Below are 22,792 nucleotides of genomic sequence, written 5' to 3'. Positions count from 1 at the left end.
TTAAGAGTGCTAATGGACATTGCGCTAAGTGTAATTTCCCCACAATGAAATCTACTGACAATGACAATTAAACAAAAATTAGCAATCTGACTCAAATATAAGATCTTCACAAAAAAAAATTAAGGTCTATTCAGTGATAAGAAAATTCAATTAAACCGAAATATCGGTCTTTGGCCCTGTGCAAATCAGAATTAAATTCTTACCTCATTGTAACTGCTAGTCAAATTTCTGCTCTTATTCTTGCGCACGGCTTGGAGGAACTGCATTGCAAATAATAATGTTCCTTTTTTTTGTGATTTTACTGAAATTTTTCTTTAACGGAAGTGGAATGAAATGGGAAGTGCAATTAAATAAATTTTGTTTTGTAAAAACTGCTTTGGAATAAAAATTATTATTGGGGCATTTGTTGGAAATTAATTACAATAAATAAACTTTACATTATCTGATGATTACGTTAATTAACAATATACCTCATTCAGCCTCTTGACCAGAATGCCGACGGACTACATCACACAACCGCACTGGGCTGCTACTACTGACCGACCGCTCTGCATGACGACTACTTGCGTACTCGACGCAACTGAACAGAGCTACTGACTCGCAACGACTACTGACAGAGTACTCGACTACTGCAACTCGCGTACAGCTCGCAACACTCGCGCGGTCAAGCGCAGACTCTCTGGTCAGAGACGCTGCAATGCCTCGCCATCGCTGCTATGTTCCATACGTCTTTCAGTGGCTGTTAGCACAAAATAAGCAGTCTAGCAATCCATCTTCACAAGCCTTTAAAAAGGTATGAGGATGACAGAAGATAGAGATTATTATTCCCAATATGTCTTATGCATTTGCATAAGTGATGGGTACAGCAAATTTGCTGTGAAACTAAACTGAAGAGCCAAAGAAACTGGTACACCTGACTAATATCATGTAGGGCGCCCGCAACCACGCAGAAGTACCGCTAAACGACGTGGCATGGACTCGATTAATGTGTGAGGTAGTGGTGGAGGAAACTGACACTATTAGTCCTGCAGGGCTGTCCATAAATCCGTAAGAGTACGCGGGGGTGGAGACCTCTTCTGAACAGCATGTTTCAAGGCATCCCAGATATGCTCATTAATGTTCACGTGTGGGGAGTTTGGTGGTCAGCGGAAATGTTTAAACTCAGAAGAGTGTTCCTGGAGTCACTGGACACGTGGTGTATCGCATTGTCCTGCTGGAATTGCCCAAGTCTGTCAGAATGCACAATGGAAGTAAATAGATGCAGGTGATCAGACAGGATCCTTACGTACGTGTCACCTGTCAGTGTTGTATATAGACGTATCAGTAGTCCCATATCACTCCAGCTGCAACCACCCCCACTGTTACAGAACCTCCACCAGCTTGAAGAGTCCCCTGCTGAAATGCAGCGTCCATGGATTCATGAGGTTGTCTCCATACCCGTACACGTCCATCCGCTCGATACAGTTTGAAACGAGATTCGTCCGACCAGGTAACATGTTTCCAGTCATCGCCAGTCCAATGCCGGTATTGACAGGCCCAGGCGAGGCGTAAAGCTCTGTGTCATGCAGTTATCAAAGGTACACGAGTGGGCCTTCGGCTCCGAAAGCCCATATTGATGATGTTCCGTTGAATGATTCGCACGCTAACACTTGTTGATGGCCTAGCACTGAAACCTGCAGCAGTTTGGGGAAGGATTGCACTTCTGTCACGTCGAACGATTCTGTACAGTCGTCGTTGGTCCCGTTCTTGCAGGATCCTTTTCCGGCCGCAAATATGTCGGAGATTTGATGTTTTACTGAATTCCTGATATTCACGATAGACTCTTGAAATGATAGTAAGGGAATATTCCCTCTTCATCGCTGCCTCAGAGAGGCCGTGTCCCATCGCTCGTGCGGCGACTATAACACCAGACTCAAATCTTGATAACCTACCATTGTAGCAGCAGTAACCGATCTAAAAGCTGCACCATACACTTCTGCCGTATGTAGGCATTGGCGACCGCAGCGCCGCATTCTGCCTGTTTACATATCTCGCTATTTGAATACGCATGCCTATATCAGTTTCTTGTATATTACAATACCATGCAGAAACAATTTAAAGAATTAGCGAACAATGAAAGAGCGAAAAATTACAACAATCGACAGACGGAATTCACTATTCTGCAGATCAAGAAGCTTTTTGTGCTACATGAACAGGCATGCCACACTGGTAGAAATGAATGGTACGAGTAGTAAAATTGCTGAAGTCGCTCACATATTCCACTCTCAGTTGTAGCAGTTTTCGATGGAACTGATCGAAGGTATGGAGACTTTATATATCACTACAAAGTACGTCGTACGTCGATTAAGTCAATACGCTATTGCTGAATTTATGAAAAAGAGGACGACGGGGGGGGGGGGGGGGGGGTTGGAGAGGAGGCTTGAAAAGTAGATCATCCAGAAAGGACTGGAGACCTAGTATTTTAAGTGGACTTGACACTGCACACTGCCCACAACAAGAGATTGCAAGGGAGAAACATCTTTCTTCTGATTTTATGGGAATGCATTCAAAAAAAAGATCGGATTATAGAAGGGACACATTCAGACAAACACAGTCCAATTCCCTAAGCTCGCTGCTGTTAAGGAAAACGCGAGGTTTGAAGAATTCATTGTGCCCATGAAAGAATTACAAGGATAGTGTCCTACGACAGTCTGTCTGTCTTACAGGTGTTCTCGAGGACGTTTGCCGTCTCAGTTGAAAGCACCCCTGTGCATGTGCAATTAACTGTAACTGACTGACCTGAAAGGTAGTTCCCGTTCTAATGAGAAATATTTTTACGTTAAAACTGTCTAGGACGTCTACATTGCTTTCCTCTCGTAGAATTTCCAAGTCTCCATAATGAGGTTGGAAAAGTGCTACAATATTTCGACCGGCATAATTGTGTGAAACACATTTTTTCTATTATGAAACTAAGCGAATCATGATTTACAGCAACCTGAGTGCGAAAATCTGTGAATCTGTCGGTGTCTGCCCTTACGCCGAGAATTTGTACCGCACAAAAATTATATTATGTTTTCAGCGCGTCAAAAATAATTGCAAAGCACAAAAAATTGTTTCGTTCGTGATCTTTGTTGTTGGGAAACGTGAAATATAAAAGCAAGTCGTATACATTGCGACTGCACTACCATTTAAATGGTCTGTGTTCGCAGTTTCCTTCTCTTCCCCATTCACATACAGACAGCTTGCTGTGGTCACGACGGTAATGTGCAGCGATGCTGAGCGCAGGAAAATGTAATATCTACTCTTTGCAGATGATAGTGCCCTTACTGTTGGAAGTGGGGAGGAACTTATTGATCTGTTCTCCAGAGTGAAGACTACTTGTTTAAATTTAGGTCTCTAGATAAGCACAAAAAAGCCCAAACTAATAGTTATAATACACCAAGATATAGATCAAATGCAACTAGCAGGCTGCTTAGCAGATCTGAATGTACTGAATGACTATACCTGTTTACGGTCTCTGACAAATGACACAGGACAGTGTGATAAAGAATTAAAGTGAGGGGCCGGATTTCCTGGTCCCGACGGTTAAACTCACTAAGGTCTGGCAGAACCGGGCAATATCCACAACAATGAAGATGCGTGTGGTGGAATCATTCTCGTACAGTCGTGAGACGTGGGCCGTGAAAGCTAGTGGCAATAGTCGAACTGATACCTTCGATATCCGGTCGCGGAAGACGTTATACGTATCATGGACAGAAAGAAGAACCAATGCTTCCATTATAGAAGAACTTAGAGTCATAAGAAATTTATCTTCCCATCTCATTTAAAAATATTTCTAGGTATTTGGGCACATTTTCAGAATAGAAGTAGGCAGTTTAGGGAGGATCATCTAGTAAGGCAAAATCGTAAGCAAAAGACTACGAGAAAGAGCAGCAAAGAGATGGTTGGATCATGTGAGGAAGATTATCACTCTACCTCTCTACATTATTTTAGAAAGAGTTAAAGATCGAGGTGGATGGAGACGTCTGGTCGAAGATTCAGTTACTTAAGAAATAAATGACGAAATGAGGTGACGATAATCAGTAATGAGTGAACCAACTAATGATGATGATGAAAAGGTCCAGATGGGGTTAGCTTAACATACAGTGTCGCTACCAATTCTGCTGGGTGTTATTTATCCAGATTTCATTAGAAGAGAGACAAAAAATAATGAAACGAGTATATGTACTGACTGAGAAAATGGTAGATCTACGAACGCATTGTGCTCAATGTAGGGCCCTACATTCACAGTGGATTATACATGTACATGCAGATGTAGAAGCTGCGTGTATGGTATAGCATCTGATCTGCACTTAATTGAATAGTGTGGCTGAGAGCTGTAATGAATATCTGAGGCACATAGTATTGGACATGTATTGTTATCAATGAAGACATAAAAGAAAGTATTGACAAACTTGAAACTCAGCGTCTACATGAGTATGGAGGGTTTTTAACTGATGAATTAGCTATGATGAAGAGTGTTTTGTTTCCTCACTGTATACTGTATTGATAACACATTTTTTAATCATTTTCAAGCGATTAACTATCTATTGGGTGGAAATTTCACATACCCGAAATTCCTTTTTCTCTCGATCTAGTTACAAAGTTATAAATGTCTTTGATCTTGGAGAGTACAGCCAACTACAGCTACTCGAATGTCACCGCCCTATCGGCTTTTTAGGAACAACGATCTATGCTGATCCTATGGAACAGAATACATCATAACATATCCGGAAGTTATTAAAAGAAAATAGTCAAAATAGAGAACACTACTACATTAATAATATCACTTTTATAAGTGCTAGTCAAATGAAAATGATTCCGATGGAAAAAAGCAAAAATGATTCCAATGGAAAAAAGCAAGTATACTTCATAATTTAAAAAGTAATCGGAGTAACTGCCAATACGTGTAGACCACTGTGGGAAAAGATGGTCACTACCTTCACCGAAATAAGGAGCAGTCAAATGGAAATGAGACAGGGGGGAAAAATAAGTCAGCTGTTTATTATTTCAAAATTAATTGACGTAACTGTTAACACATTTATTCCACTGTGAGACAAGATGGTCGTTGCCTTTATGGAGACACGTTTGCGGTTGCCTACAGAATCTTGGTTGTAACCAGACGTGCACCTCTCCGTCCGAAGAAAAGCAACGGCTACGAATGTCTTTCTTCAGTGCTCCAAAAATGTGGAAATCGCTTGGGGAGAGATTGAGACTGTATGGAGGATGTGTGAGGACTTCCCAGAGAAACTTCTGCAGCCCACTGGAAAAAAAAACTTGGCAACTTGCCAAGGGTCAGGCCCACATATTGCTAAGGTTCTTCGATTTCGCTGCAGAAGTTTCGCTAGGAGACCCTCACACATCCTGTATAGAGTCTCAATCTCTCCCCACGCGATTTCCACCTTTTCGGAGACCTGAAGAAAGACATTCTTGACTGTCAGTTTGCTTCGGATGAAGAGATGCACACCTCAGTATAACCAAGATTCTGTAGGCAATCGCAAACGCTTTTCCACGAAGGGAACGACGATTTTGTCTCACTGTGGAGTAAACGTGTTAGCAGTTACGCTGATTAATTTTGAAATAATAAACAGTTGATCTACTTTTTCCCATCTGTCTCATTTCTATTTGACTGCTCCTTATTATTCCAGATTGAAAAATAAAGCGCAATTGAAAATAATAATAATAATATAGTACAAAAATCTACCACACTTTAGAGGTATTATTTATGGAGATAGAAAGGGGAAGGTGTTGACTGTGAACCTATTGGTAAGAACAGTCCAAACATTCGCCTCGAACGATTTTGAACGGTCACCTACAAAGCAAGGTGAGTTAGTACTATTTCAATAACCATTTACGAAAATTCAGAACTCACGCTTCTAGCTGCGTAACTGGCCTCTCTTCCGCAGGTGAAGTGGCTGAAAGAGGAGTTGGGATTCCATCACGCATTTAACTACAAGACGAATGACGCCACAGAGGCGCTGAAGCAGGCGGCACCTGACGGCATCGACGTGTACTTCGACAACGTGGGCGGCGAGCTGAGCAGCGCAGTCATCAACACCATGCGAGAGTGGGGCCGCATCTCTGTGTGCGGCTCGATATCTGGATACAACGAATCTAATCTCCCGAAGGCTACCATCATCCAGCCCGCAGCCATATTCAAGCAGCTCCGCATGGAGGGGTTCCTGTATTCACGGTGGCACGACCGCTGGGATGAGGGCATTACCCAGCTGACGCAGTGGGTCCGGGAGGGAAAAATCAAATACCGTGAGACTGTAACAGAAGGGTTTCAAAACACCCCCAAAGCCTTCGCCGGTATGCTGCAGGGTGACAACTTGGGGAAGGCTGTTGTTAAAGTGTGAAGAACCGTAGTGTATCGGAAACAATTTCACAAGCAGGACAAGGACAATATCTTTCAGTATTTTGTACACAGTACATCAAGACAAAAGGTGCATGGTTGCAACGGAATGTTCTTCAAAACTTATGTTTGTGGTTTCAGTTTTTCAATATCATTCCACATCATTATAAAAATTGAATAAATACATGAAAATAAATATTATAAGTGGATAGTTTGTGTTGTTGCCCCAGATGATAATTATACTAATATTTTGTCAGGATTTGTAAGTAAGAAGTAAGTTTAAACAGTTTATTAACAGAGGCGGATTATAAAACATGCATGCTACACGTACCCATCATCACTGTGTCTGACATCCTAATTATGGTCGTATTGAAAGGCTCCATGATGAGCTAAGAAAAGAGACATATTCGCGGCCGAGGCCACGCTAGTTAATACTGTATGCTGCGGACAGTGGCCAGTGGCGTAATCTGCATCGCAGTGTGGCCGGACGCGCATCTACTGACGAAGCAAATTGTCAGCATTCCAAACAGGTCGGCTGGCGAGCGCGTGTATCGTACCGTACGCCTGCGCGCAACCCGTAAACCCTTACATCACTTTACCCAGAGAAAAAGAGCAACCATAGGTGGCTCCAAACGACCCCCTGGGCGTTACGAATCTATTTCGCCATTTGCGGTATCAGAAGGCACTGCAACACGTATTTCATTTACAAATACAGTAACGTTTGGTGCAAAGAAATGAGCCTTCAGGATGACAAATGGTTCAAATGGCTCTGAGCACTATGCGACTTAACTTCTGAGGTCATCAGTCGCCTAGAACTTAGAACTAATTAAACCTAACTAACCTAAGGACATCGCACACATCTATGCCCGAGGCAGGATTCGAACCTGCGACCGTAGCGGTCTCTCGGTTCCAGACTGTAGCGCCTAGAACCGCACGGCCACTCTGGCCGACTCAGGATGACAATTTCATACATGACCAATGCTGTTGACAAAAGACAAATTAATAAAAACAGTAAAAACACAATACTGACAATCAAGTATGCATTAACATTGCTGGATGAATCGAAGGACTTAATTCTATTCGCTGCTGCAATGAAGTTTAACTCATTATTGCAAGAGATTACATTTTCAGGGATGTCCTTAATTAAATTATTCTCTTCAGGAAAACTTGATAAGGAATGCTTTCCATATTTTAATATGTATGAATGATTGTAATAAACAGATAAAATTCTCGTTAATGGCAAATGTCCAGTGGCATGTAGTTGGCAATACACTAGGCATATCAAATAGTTCACACGATAAATCACAATGTGTGGCATTCAAGATTAATCCGCTATTATTCAATTTGAGTGTAAAGGGTACCTCAGGTGCATAATAATTTTTACATGTAAATGTGACATCAAGTGTGGAGTTAAATGAGAAAATTATACCTTCAGAACATCGTTTAAGAAATGGATGATAAAGATGCGTTAAAATTCTATAGCAATCATCTCTTGGGGAATGATTCATAAACAATTCTTTCTCACGGCTGTACATTCTTCGGTCTAAGAATACTGCCGATTCAGGGCGATTAACTTATGACTGCATTTACACATATGCAAATCACTTTCATTTAGGGACACAAAATATCTTCAGTCCTTGCTGATCAGTAGGTAATCATTCAGTACATACTTTACATGAGTATCTGCCTGTGTCCATTTCACAGCGTAAGTATAAATCTTACACATTTCAAAATTATGCTTTGATCTAGCAATGAGAATAGAAACAATAACAGTTAATTCATCTTCAATAATTAAAGAGTGTGTGGAGATTAACTTATAGTAATCGTACAAATTGTAAGAGTAAACAGGGTAAATCATAGTATAGGTTGCATCTAGCTTTCGCTCAATTGATTGTAGGATCTGTAAAAATTGTTCTGGGTATAGTAGTATACTGCTCAAACAATCATTTGAACTACTTTCTAAGGCTGTTCTTAAGTTAGGGGCATCAATGACAGCATTTGGTAAACTATCAGTAATCCTTAACAAAAGTGTGTTTAAATCTAAGTGTGCACTCACAGCATTTAATCCTTGCAATAGTTCTTGGATATTTGCGTTAGTTTCATTACGAATTACCTGGAAATGTAAGATAAATTGCTTTACAATCTGTTCAATGAAAACTGTGTGGTTAGTAATGGTTCTTTGTATATTCTTTAATACGATAATTTCATTAGAGAGGTTAGTTGAATCTGTACTGGACTGTTCTTCAAGAGCTAATATTTTACCTTTAACTTCCAGCAGATCTCTACTAGTTAAAGTACCAAATACAGACAAAGGATGCTCCCTCCAAAATCAAACCAGGCACGTTTATACCTAATTAAAGTTTTGTGTGACAAAAGCTTTAAAAAACAGTAAATCTCTTGCTCATAATTAGCAAATGTAGACTCTACCTGCATTTTAGCTGTGATCCAGTTATTATACCAAGATTTACCCATTTCCAAAATTGTATCGTTACCCTTAACAGAACGGATTAGATCAACTTGCTTCTTTACGGAACTGAACTGTTGCTGGATTTCACTCGGATTGTACTTGAGGACAAGTTTTGAATTAGTTGTTGAAACTACCATGTCTGATCGTGGTTCAAACAAAACACCTGTACTCTGTAGTACTGTTACTGCAGCATTAGTAGAATACCCTATCACAGCAAACATTAGAATAAAAATGAGCATGGTTAATTAGCTCTAAATACTAGAGCTAACAATAAACATAAAATAAATGAGTTTCTTGTGGTAACCTGTGGAGTAAAAGATTTAGTTTCACTGTGCACTCGTGCAATAGCTTCAATACTAAATTTTCACAACACATTCACATACTCACATGGCTGAAATAAACATACGCATTGCACTCTCACACACTACACACGTTTACACAGATTGTAAGGGTGTCTGGAACAGGATCGCTCGGAACATGGCGATGCCTCGGCCTCGAAGTCTGGACTGCGACCTCGCCACTCTCGCTTCCTGGGTTTGAGAACAGCAGGTCTGCCTCTCGGTCGGTCCTTGTCGTCTTGCGATACTACGGGAAACCTACCCAGAAATGGCTTTACACGATTGACATGAAAGACAATCGAACGAAGGGGCAATTTGAGCTTAAGAGTGACTGTCGACAACATCTCCAATATTGGATGTGGTCCATTCCAAAACTTCTTAAATTTTTGACTTGACTCTTCTTTAACTCCACGTTTCTCAGATACACAAGATCTCCATCTCGATACTATGGCACTGCTGCTTGGCTGTCGTGTTGTCTTGCTTGCTGAAGAAAGGATTGATGATTTCGCTGTTTCACTCCCCTCCGTGCTTCCTTTAGCTTACGTGCTAGATCCCTTACATGTTCATTGCTGATTCCAGCAGTCGATCGTGCAAAGTCCAAGGGTGAGTGCATTCTTCTTCCGTAGACGATCTCATATGGACTTAGGCCAGTTGAACTGTGCATTTTGGCATTCTAACAACTTATCAAATATGGTAAACAGACATCCCAATTGTCGTGTTTGCTGCTCACATAATGGCTAACCATTTTAATAATTGTTCTGTGGACTCGTTCGACTCTTCCATTTCCTCCAGGGTGCGCTGATGTAGTCCTTAACTGAGTTATTTGCATGAGCTTGCAAGTCTGTTTAAGTAATTCACTCACAAAATTCGTTCCTTGATCACTAATTATACTTAATGGTGATCCAAACTTAAGAATCCATTCGTTAAAAAAAACTTTAGCTATAGTCTCAGCGCTCTGATCAGGTATTGGTATCATGAGAAGGTATATAGAGAAATGGTCTAACATTGTCAATATGTATTTGTTTCCGTCTTTAGTCTTAGGCAACCGTCCTACGACATCTAGCCCTACTCGTTCAAATGGTTCACTTGTCTCTGGAAGTTCTTGCAATGGTGCTCTGCTTTTCCCTACATTGTTCCGTCTGTTACAGGAATCACATTGTGAAGCAAACTCGAAAACGTCAGCTTGTGGCTCGACCACCAAAACATTTGAGTTGTTTTAATGTTTGTTGCTTTTTTACCACAATGTCCTGATAACAACGATCGTGTTGTGATTCTTGAGTTTCTCCCGGTGTATTTGATAATCAAAATATCCACGGGTGTACTGCCAGTCTACAGTGTCCAACGGGCACAATATTTGGGCGATCATACATGTCGCCATCATCATGAGTTGACAAGTCTTTCGGAATGTTACGCTCGCTTCTTTCTGCTTTAAACTGGCGAATCTCTTCTTGCAGTTCATTAATAACAGTTTGTAGATCGACAACGTTACTCTGACTGGATTGCGACATTTCGCCTAATTTAACGCTAATTAGTCACTCAAATGTAAAATAAAAAACCATCACTGCCTTTCGTATCCTAGCCAAACTGGAGTAGACCAACCTGAATTCCAGCGTTGGATGTCCCTGCGTAGTCGGAAGATGTTCATGCTGCTGCTGCTGCTGCTCGAAGTTCACATTGTGCTACAGCTCTTCAGGACTGTGGATTTTCTATAATGATCCCCATACTGACACCAATTCTATAAGGGGGGGGGGGGGGTTGTGTTGTTGCCCCGGATGATAATTACACGAATATTTTGTCAGGATTTGTAAGCAGTGGGTCCTTGAGGTAGGGCAATATGCGAACACGAGAAGTTAGTTTAAACAGTTTTATTAACAAAGGCGGATTGTAAAACACGCACGCTATGCGTTCCCATCATCACTGTGTCTGACATCCTAACAGAGGCTAAACATGGTCGTATCGAAAGGCTCCATGGTGAGCTAAGAAAAGAGACATATTCACACCCGAGGCTGCGCTAGTTAATACTGCCCACTGCGGACGGTGGCCATAGCATACTCCCCGTCGCAGTGCGTCCGGACGCACGTCTGCTGACCAAGCAAAATGTCAGTATTCCAGACAGGTCGGCTGGCGAGCGCGTGTTACGTACTGTACGGCTGCACGCAACCCGTAGTCCCTTACAATGTTATATATTTAGTATTTTCTACTATGTCAACCATTTCACTCAGCCATCAAAGTATACACTTGAGTTTGTAGTTTTCATAAAAGCAGCCCATTCTGAAAGCTATACCTGTAGAACCATACAGGAATAAGACGACGTATAGGAGTGTTTGATTAAAGTGTGATTTGTGTCCAGAATGAGATTTTCACTCTGCAGCGGAGTGTGCGCTGATGTGAAACTTCCTGGCAGATTGAAACTGTGTGCCCGACCGAGACTCGAACTCGGGACCTTTGCCTTTCGCAGGCAAGTGGTCTACCATCTGAGCTACCGAAGCACGGCTCACGCCCCGTCCTCACAACTTCGCAGGTTCGCAGGAGAGCTTCTGTAAAGTTTGGAAGGTAGGAGACGAGATACTGGCAGAAGTAAAGCTGTGAGACCGGGCGTGAGTCGTGCTTCGGTAGCTCAGATGGTAGAGCACTTGCCCGCGAAAGGCAAGGATCCCGAGTTCGAGTCTCGGTCGGGTAGACAGTTTTAATCTGCCAGGAAGTTTTGTGACTTTTGTGTTTATCTATCAGTACTGATGTGGTACTTGTGTATAGTGTTATACCGTAATCTTCCAACGAGAACAGTGTTTCAACAAAGCAGTTGCTTCTACCGTAAAGTTATTAACAAATATGTTCATTCTGCAGTAATGTGTCTGTTAATGTAACTGTGTAGATTTTTCGACCAATTAGAACCTCTTCCTTTTACTTCAAATGCTAAAATGGACACACATATTACAAATTGTTTCATTACAACCAGCATTAAATAGAAAAATTGTCTGTTCTACATAATTACAGAACAGACAGGGTACTCAGTGGTAGAAGAGGAAATGAAACCATTGGCATTGACTTAAATAAAAGATAAAATCAAGCCATTAGAATCGTAAAACAGTTGGTCCTATGTGTCTTAGCCATTGTGTGTGAAAGAAAATGATGGAAACTCACATGTTGGTCACGATTGCAGTAAGCCTACTTGCGACCAAGATAGTATATGAAAATACAATCTCAGTAATGTTTTCCTGTGTTCACATAAGGTCGCAAACATATTTGCGACTACTTAAAAAGATGATATAAATTCCTTGAAAACAGTCAGCAATGAATTATTACAGCACTGTTACCATGACCTTAACAACAGAACTCAAAAGCAGGACAATGCTGATGTAATTAAAATACAATCACGATGGGTACACGTGCATAAAACGACGCAAAACGCTAGTTTTATGAAATTGTTGTGAAAATTATAGTACAGGAAGCAATTAACTGTTGATGGTGTACTATAAATGATAACTTCAATTAACGTTTCGAATCCACGCGAACCACAATAATTGACATAAATCGAAGATTAGTACACTATTATTGCAGATAAAATTCAATTGCTAAAATCCTTTCATGCAGATTTTATGTCTTTGAGAAGTCTTTGTACTCATTACAATAATTTGTAAACTTAAGTAAGTTACTGATAGTGATAAAAACAACATTTAACTGCCATATGTTTCGTGCCAACGTAAGCCACAGTCCTCCACTGACTCAGTTGCCCTAATGGTGCTATTCCGACATACCCGTCGGACAAAACCTCTGGTAGTAGTGTTCGAAAATCGTTCGTGCAAACGTTAGTGTCGATGAAATTTTGCACCAGGCATAGAGGTGTGCTCAGGTAATCTAGCGGTAAACCACCTGCTAACGATAAGTAGGAATTTGCGTTCGAGTCTGTGGCTTTAGCTACATCTGGGATCGATAAAAATGATTGTCAATGAAATTCGCCAACAGCCATTCAGTATGACAAGGCACAAATCCGGCTTGTGGATTTTACAACGCAATGTGATAATGAATTTAATGGCTGAAGTCGGTTTCAGGTCTGTGGTCCCGAAGATCACTTGTGCTATCACGTTTCTGTAACCATGTGCAATGTAAATATTGATAAATCAAAACATGTCTTTACATCTCAGTATTTATTTCATAAACAACTTGCTAAAGACGCCCCCAACAGACATCGGACATGTTTAGTGCACTGCTGCCAACATCCATTTAGTTGGTATCCACAGAACTAGGAAATATTACAGGTTTGCATGATGTACCACAACATCAACTCATTTCCAAGTAACGCTTGGTTTCTCTCTATAATTCATTTAACGAGAGGGAAGGGTTGTCACAAAAACTAAATATAAAAATGTATTTAACAATAGAATTAAGTTGACTGAAGGCCAGCTCTATTTACGTTTATACTAGTATTAAAGTAAAAGAGTTTTCTGTTGCATATTAAATTTGTGTGAATCTAAAGGCTTAGCGTAAACGATTCATTGCGTTTCAAAGCACCGTTTATTTACAACTATGCAACACACAGAAATGGGTGATACATGAAAAGATAGATACATCCACCAAGTTTTTGGTACATTCTACAAATATTGAATATGTGCATCCTTGGTCACCCGACAAATATCCGAACGTTCCGCACATACTTTCACTAGCATGTCTCCGACAAAGTCGGTCGCAGCAGCAAAACTTTATTCTTAACATAATCCAAGAGCAAGAAATCACATCGCGTGAAATCCTGTGAACTGGAGGGGCGGAGAGGGGGGGGGGGGGGGGGGGGAAGTGGGGCATAGCAACAGAGGAACATCACACTGACCAGCGCGCTCTGTCAAGCGATGTGGAAGTTCTCTGTTGACAAAAAATGTGGCACAGATGATATTCACTTGTGGCGAATCCCTTCCCAACTGCACATGGACAAGCAACAACACAGTACACCACATTGTGACAACTCACGTCTCCTGACAGATGGAAAGTCACCTTGACACTGAACATCGATGTCCTCACAAGGTCGCCATCATCTTCCATAGCTTGCTGCATTTGGGTACAAAACTACATTTGGCAGGCATAATCATCTAGGGTCAGTTGTTGTAACAGCTGCAAACAGAAGGATTTGAAAGGCAAACCACCGCCAAACATTCGAAACGGTTTTCGGCGGAATGCCCAGTTCACGGCTTGCACGAGTGGTTGATTTTTGTGGGCTGCACACAAAGCCCTGTCTCACACATTCCATCATTTCCTCTGAAACTCACAGTCGCCATATGCTTTTTCCTTTAGACAAACAACCAGTATCACGAAACTGGCGAAACCAACGCAAAATGCACTGGTGACCAGGTGTAGCTTTTCTACTCGTATATTTGCGTATGAATACACGCTTAGCGCTCGTACCCCACACATACTTAGGATAGTCTAGCCCACAAGAACTCTTCTCCAGCGTTGCCGCCACCTTGTAGGGTGCCGTCACAGGTCTCCCATCTAGCGTGCACGCGAGCCTTGAGGCAGGCATTTTAAACTTGATGAGTGGATCTATCTTTTCATGTACCATCTATCTTTGTATGTCATATACTTATCAGTAAACAGTGCTTTGAAACCTAATGAATCATTTAGGCTGACTCCGTATTTAATGTGGTAGAGACCATACCAGAGACGACTATAATTTTCATACAGATGTCTGCCATCTTAGCAAAATAAAATCGGTGAAATTTTTACGAATCTTAAAACGACTGGGAATTTGTGCATGAAATATCTCATCTTAAAGGCATATTTGCGCTGATTCCAAAAATGGTCATAGCTTTTGCGAGGCTGTAATATTTCCGAAGATAATTTAGTATTGTGTTTATATTTTAGTAATATTGACTCAGCTGATGTGTTTCGAATATAGTTGTATTTTTAAAACGTGGTCTCTTGTCCTTCAGCGACTGTCGAACACTTGTTTGCTTTCAGAAACAGTCTTTTAATTGAATTTGAGTATTACGCATCACCTTCCTATGTTAATATTCAGGGTGACCCTTCCAAACCTCTGACATTTCAAAGGCCCAGCTAAAAAGAGCCTAAAGTAGATATAGTAATGAAATCGCACTGTATAATAGAGCTTCTCAAAGACTTTATTGAATACTCACCAGTACACCTCTTCATATGAAGCATTTGTAGCACAAAGAATATCGAGTCTGTATTCAGTTTCTTGCCACGTTCTGCTTAACATGTCCTCTGTCACTGTTGCAATCGTATCAGTCATACATCTTAACACAGTGATCTCGTCCATTTTCATCGCGAACATGCGGTTCTTCCCGAAGAAATCCAGTGGGGCAGTATCGGTGGAACGTGGTGGCCAGGCAGTGGTTCTACCGCGCCTGATCCAGCAACTTGGAAATTTCGTATGTAGTAACTTGAGAACAGGCGTTGACCAGTGCGGCAGAGCTCCATCTTGTTGAAAGGTGATGTTGGGTTCAACTCTTTCATCTGAAGATATACAAACTGCTTCAACATGTCCAGATACACTAGTCCATTTACCTTCATAGAAGAATGGTCCAACAATCTTGTGGTGCGTTAGCCTACTTCAGAGGTTCTATAGAGTCCGCCAGAAAAAAGGTATCAATACTTTAAGGAACGAAAAGTATTACTTATTGTTTATTTTAAATTTAGTAATTAATCACATGCGTTGCACAAGCTTCAGTTTAGCACATGGTTACTTTAAATGTTGCAAATGTTCGCCGCTGCCGGCTATACACATTAACAGAACGACGAGCGGTCGCCGCAACTACGTCAGTCAATGTTACAGTGGAGATCGCCGCATATGTCGCTGTAATCTCCTGGCGAAGTTCCTTCAGCGTGCGTGGCTTACGTCGTTAGAAGTTATCTTTCACAGTTCCCTTTAAGTAAAAGTCCATAGGTGTTAGATCTGGAGACTGTGAAGAGTACTCAATGGGCCCTCTTTGTCCAATCCAATGCCCCGGAAAATTGTCATCCAGGAAACCTCGTACGGCTAAGTGGTACTGTGGTGGCGCCCCATCCTGTTGGTAGAAGACCTCTTCATCAGCTCCACAAAGCGCACGTGTACCTGGAATAACTGACGTGCGTAAAATTTCCTGCTACACTCCTCCAGTGACAGTAGCATCAAAGAAAAAGGGTCCTACTTAGCCCCTGGATGATAGTCTACACCACAGATGAACCCCTGGTAGACTGCTCGTTTTGTCCACATAAACATGCGGATTTTCCGGTGCCCAGTACACACTCTTATGCAGATTCACGGTTCCATTAAGATTAAATTGTGCCTCATGACTCCACAGTACTTTCGTCACAAACTGTTCGTCATCAGTTACCATTTGCTGAGGCCATTCGCAAAATTGCATTTGGCTATCAGGATCGTCGGCATTAACGACGAGCAGTAATCGTGGAATGTAAACTTTCCACTTTGCAGATTTCATAATTCTTCGTACACTTGTACTGCTAACCCCCACTTCATGTGCATATTGCGTAGCAGACTTCTGCAGAGAATTTCAAACTTGCAATTCAAACTTGTCAATGACGCATTTAATTGTTAGGCGGGTCTGTGGATCTGTTTCAGACTGCCGCCTCCATTGACGTTGCACTTCAACTGCATTATCAAACTAGAAAAACCACTTCACAACACATTTTCGTTGCTCGAATGTCAAGCTTGCTCCAGCCATCCTGTTTTCTCAATAACGAGATGAAAGTACTAACATCTGTTAAGCCAAAGACCATACAACACACTCGTAACTCAAATCGAACGACAATATCGATCTCCCGATAGAGCCTGACAAAGAGTGTATACATTCTTCTGGCGAACTCTGTATTTAGGCCTACAATGAACATGTTCAATGACAGCATGCGGATGTTTCGAGCCCCAAATACGAACATTGTGCCGATAAACCGTTCCTGATACGTGAAATGTTGCCTCCTTTGAGAATAAATTTCTTTCCAGGAAGATGACTTTCGTGTTAGTACACTGCAGCATGTCTGTAGCAAACTGTTATCGGCATGGTTTGTAGTTCGGCATCAGATTTTGCAGAACTTGCACTTTGTAAGTACACAAACGAAGACGCTGGGGTATTAGACTACGGAGTGCTGCTTGGGGTACACCAAGTTTTCTAGGTGCCTGCCAAATTGACTCGAGTGCGCTTCTGAGAAAAGCTTGTGTGATGTCGTCCTCTGTCGCTTCGGAAACACAACGACGCACATCGCCAGAATGTTTCAGAACACTTTCAGTTGCCAGAAACTTACGACGCCATTCCTTACAACCGTTTTAGCATCAGTGGTTCACATCCCTACAGTCTATGATAAGTCCTTTGCACAGTAATCGACGAATTTGTTTATGGAAATCACACTAGTTTGCGCGCTCTGCTGTGCGATCGCGATTTTCACTCCATACGATAATGATGCACTATGGCCCGTAGGTGGTCCGTCTGTCGCAAGAATATAAATTCTGTGAGATGCTGTAGGGTATGGTCGAATTTCACTGTTTAATCTACTGTTGTTTTTTCCTTGGTTTTTGAAATCTGGGACATTTGAAAGGGACATCCTGTATGATATAATTTTAGAATAGTCAAATAATTTGGTACCGTATGAAACCTGTTACACTGACATGGTCTTTTGTTGTTGTCGATATTCAGTTCTCGGTAGCAAAATGTAGGGCAATGCATTAAATTGGTTTCAACATGCGAAATACGGATGTCTTACAGAAATCCCAACATACAGGTTTGGAAGCACTATAAAGTATTAATTGAATAGCAAACAACCAGCAATATTCTTCTGCCGTAAGAAATATGTCTCATGTATAAGAAAAAAAGAAAGTTACTTACATAAGTTTTGGTTAGGGTCAAAGAGTTTGTTGTTAAGCGTCCCAGTTGACATCACTTTGATAATCGATTACGTAAATACATCATAAGTCCCGACCTGGCACAAATTTTCAACTGACGCCAAATATTCAAAAAGTAACCGGTTTCAGATGAACACAACACAAGAGTCAATAAATATTGGGCTGGTGCATAAGTTCACAGGGCTTTTACATAAGTTTAATAAACACAACAGACACACATACCAGAGACATTAGTCATCAATAATACGAGGGTTACCCCAAAAGTAAGGTCTCCCATTTTTTTATAGGTACAGGACTCTCTTTGTATGGCAATTCGTCACACTGTTACGAAGAGTGCTGCACTCGCTTGTGTAAACATGCGCACACGCCGCGCTGAGGCGCTCAGTCGTTGAGAATGGAGTTCCCGTTGGGTGTTACCGTTACCGCCAAGTGCGAATTGCGCGCAGTTATTCGGTTTTTGAACGCAAAGGGCACTGCGCCGATTCAAATCCATCGCCAATTGACGGAAGTGTATGGTGAGTCGTGCATAGATGTCAAAAATGTTTGTAAGTGGTACAGAGTGTTTGCAGCTGTTCGGGCCGAAATTCACGACGAGCAAAGGAGCGGGAGACGGTCAATTTCTGAGGAGAGTGTTGAAGGTTGAGCACTGGGACCACAATTAACGCTGACAGGTACTGTGAGACTCTGAAAAAACTCCAACGGGCAATTCAGAACTGGAGAAGAGGAATGTTGAGAAAGGACGCGTACACATTCTCCATGACAACGCTCACCCACACATCGCTTGGCAAACGTTGCTCTCCTGCAACAGTTTCGGTGGAACATAATCACCCACCCACCCTATAGCCCTGACTTGGCGCCCAGTGACTATCACCTGTTCCCTAAATTAAAAGAACATTTGGCTGGAAAGCTGTTCAGCTGCGACGACGAGGTGAAAGACGAGGTTCATAACTTTCTGAACAGCATGGCGGCGAGCTGGTATGATATGGGTTTACAAAAACTGCCACAGCGTCTACAAAACTGGTGATTATGTCGAAAAATAGCTAAATGTACAAGCTGTAAACTGATGTAAACCATTGTAGAAATAAACAGGTCTATGTACTTATAAAAAAATAGGAGACCTTAGTTTTGGGATTACCCTCGTATATTACAACAGTTTGCCAGCGCTAGAGTAACTTCTCAGTTTTGCGACTGCAGAAATCACTTGGTTTTGAGATGAAGAACTCGTCGACCCAGATTCAGAGCGCAGTTTTATCCGGAGACGAAGTCACTTGAACGTTGTTCGATAGAGAGTGGAGAAGGCGAAAATCTCAGGGGGCAAGATGAGTTGAATAACGTGGGTGCGGAATGACAGTACTAGGGCAAAAAGAGCGTCACCACACGCTGCTTTAATGCCAAATTTATTCAAGATGGCGGATCCAAGATAACAGGGTAGACATGGAAACATCGCAATGACGTCATGGCGGAAAGTTCGAATCTTGGCGGGAAAATAGGTCAATTGGGCTACCTCCATTAACCCAACACCCTCCCCTCCCCTTTCCCTTCCCTACCCCCAGAAAATGGCGGGAAGTTCAAATTGTCGTGGAAGTAAGGTCACTTGGGCTACCTCCACTAACCTAAGAAAATGGCGGGAAAAAAGGTCACTTGGGCTGCCTCCACTAACCGAAGTCATCCGACCGCCACCTCTTCCTAAGAATTGGTGGGGAAAGGACTCAGCCTGAGCTGGGCTGCTGGATAGGATGGACCTAAGTCTTTATTTTGCATGCAGTGTTTATTTAAACAATTTGAGGCAGTAGCTCCATCAAGTGTGTTCATCATGAGGTCCGGAGTCCAACTGACCTAGTACATAGTACTGCTACCAGAGGGCACTGTCGTCCCATGGCTGTCAGGTGAGAAAAGTACTCAGCCAGTCCTGCGCTGCTGCAGAGAGGCAGCAGTGTACTTATTTATTTCGGAAAAATTTATTTAGGGCCGTATTTCACGTAGTTTATTTATTACACTGAAACAAAACATTTGCTCTGATGAACTTGAGGCCACACTACATAGCCTACAGACCTGAAAACTACTTGTAAATTATCTAAATAATGCATTACTCTGATGTACAGAGACATCATCTACTCGTAAATTGTCAAAATAATGCAAGTAAAAGGCACTGCAAACACGGCCACTATCGAAATAAGACGTTGCACAGCCTACAGACCTGTTCGCAAAATAATGCAACAGACACGTTCACTACGCATAAAATTGGCAAAATAATGCTGTATAACGCTCTGCCAACAAGCTCTCAAAGCATAAACAGCCGAAAATAGTGCAGTGCAAAACACTCATCGCATGTAAAATCGTTTTTGAACTACCATTTAGAAATTCGACCACTGCTCCCTACAAAGGCTTCAACACACGCACACGCCGACGCCAACCGGATGTGGGCAGCACAATAGAGACGAATGCCGAGGTGCGAACCATCACTCTCACACTGCTGCCAATTACAGCCAGCAGGTGAAAGTCGTGTCTGTTTTCAGGTATACAGTTAAAATTCTACGAGTATTATACTGACGTCACAGTTCTATGTAAATAAGAGCCAAGCCACCCTCTGTATGCGCACCTAATCACTGTGGCCAAGGCGTACCTGATGGTCCAGTGCCAAGAGAGATGTTTGCATAGCGGCTCACCCTCGCAGATAGAGCTAAAAGGTTCTCAATGTTATACTGATGTCGCAGGTCTATGTAAACAACAGCCAACACACCTCTGAATGCACTATAGAAATCTATTGCAATGCTTCCTTGAATAGCACAGGTTGCATTCTCCCTAGTGATCCTAATGGGACATGCGAGACGCCTCCATCACGTACGTGTTTACTCAGCCACCACGCATACCTGCCCAGGATGGGTGATGCATTGCCGTGAAGCATTCACGTAGTGACTCACCGTCGCAGGCACACCTGAAAGGTTCTCGATGTTATATTGATGTCACAGGTCTATGTAAGTAACAGCCAAATCTACCTCTCAGAAATTGTAATGTGTTGCAGAAATAGTTAACGGTTGCTTTTGTATGAGCTTTTGTGATGTCTCAGCTTGTCTGCATGGAAATTATTGTCCTAGCAGAACCTGTTTACGAAAATAGCCAAGAATAACGCCGAATGCATCCCTCCTGATGGTCCTCATGCAGCACCCCATCCATCACATGTTACCCTTCCTGAAAATGATTAAGCTCAGCTTTCAACAAACATCTCCAAAACACAAACGTACTCACCACTATGTAGAGGCTCCTATGTCCCGACACAAAGGATGTCTTATGAATGAATGGAGCATTATGATTGGCTCTTACTGATTTTACCTACCAAATTACTGATGCCACCGGTGTGGAAGCACTGTCAATCTTTCTCTTTCTGCAGACGAGACTTTCAGTGGCAAAACTATTTCGTACAGATTGCCATATTGCACTGACAGTTATACCCTACAAAATTGGCCTACAGATCGTCAAATATGGAAAGACTCTTCCTCAATTACACTGCTCTTCCACTGAGGATGGAAGCTTGAATACTAGAATGTGAAACCGATCTCCAACCCAGCAATATATCATCGCGTACCTTGTCGATGTAGTAAACATACAATTCGTATTGTAAGCGTACTGTCATATCGCTAGCTTGGTTGTGGAGTATCTTTGCGGGCGGCCACGCCTGTAGAGTCGAGCACGGGACACGGAACTGTTATGTTGTGTAGTGTGTAGCTCTGCATGTGAGAGACATTGTTAGTATGGAAGTTGAAGTGTTGCTACAAGTTCTATTACAGTAAAGTGATAAAATAAGGAAATGATTCAGAGGAAAGTGCGTCAAGAAGTAATTTAAATATGAGCTGTGCTGCTGATAACATATTCGTGTACTTTCTTGTTGCGTGTCGTACCGTACAGTATCAATCATCCGCGCCATGTTCGGTCTCCACAGTGAACAGATAAACAGTTATGAATTAGAATGTAAACAGTGCAACCTGAGATTTCCTTTAATCGTCTCAGAATATAGTTGTTCACACCAGACGTAGAACAGTGTTGTGTTATGACGATGAGGGGCTCCCCTGACTCGCTTGCATATTTCGATAGATAATTTCAGGCAAGCCAGCAACAGTGTGGAGCAGAACAGTACGACCGCCGCGGGATTATCAGGTACGTGGCGTGGACAGGGCGCATGGTCACGAAACGACGACCAGTTTAAAGGTACCACCACACCCTCTTGTACCCCCGGGCATGTTACAGTATCCTGCGCCATACAAAATCGCCCCTTTTGCATCATACATATATCCATTGACCGCCAGACACTCGAACATTTACCGTGATGACAGACAGCATAAGCACATGCACCACAGGTATACTCCTCGGAGAACTATATATTTCCCACAAGGTCAGGCAGTCATCCATCGCAGCTGATGGTCACAAGTCATCCGCTGCTGACGAGTGACCAAGGCGCCCACAGCGGACCAAAGACACTCTCAGAACTGTTCTAAATGGTTCAAATGGCTCTGAGCACTATGGGACTTAACAGCTGTGGTCATCAGTCCCCTGGAACTTAGAACTACTTAAACCTAACTAACCTAACGACATCACACACATCCATGCCCGAGGCAGGATTTGAACCTGCGACCGTAGCAATCGCGTGGTTCCGGACTGCGCGCCTAGAACCACGAGACCACCGCGGCCGGCTCTCAGAACTGTTGTACAAAGTCGGGCTTGTTTGTCCTTGGCACAAAGGCTTTACTGTTTCTGCTGCTTGCTTGCTTGCTTTCTACACC

At 42.3% G+C, this 22,792-nt stretch overlaps 1 protein-coding gene across 1 annotated transcript; it reads left to right on the top strand.

Moving 5' to 3' along the window:
• The first annotated feature begins 4,064 nt into the window (after window positions 1-4,064).
• On the top strand, window positions 4,065-6,377 carry LOC124623132 (prostaglandin reductase 1-like). Its single transcript, XM_047148923.1, has 2 exons — window positions 4,065-4,097; window positions 5,925-6,377. The coding sequence occupies exons 1-2, from the start codon at window positions 4,065-4,067 to the stop codon at window positions 6,375-6,377; spliced, it is 486 nt and encodes a 161-aa protein (XP_047004879.1).
• Window positions 6,378-22,792: the final 16,415 nt, after the last annotated feature.

Source organism: Schistocerca americana, chromosome 7 (assembly GCF_021461395.2).
Source record: "Schistocerca americana isolate TAMUIC-IGC-003095 chromosome 7, iqSchAmer2.1, whole genome shotgun sequence".
Lineage (NCBI taxonomy): Eukaryota > Metazoa > Arthropoda > Insecta > Orthoptera > Acrididae > Schistocerca > Schistocerca americana.
The sequence above is the reverse complement of the archived record's forward strand: the minus strand, read 5'-3'. Positions and strand labels throughout refer to the sequence as shown.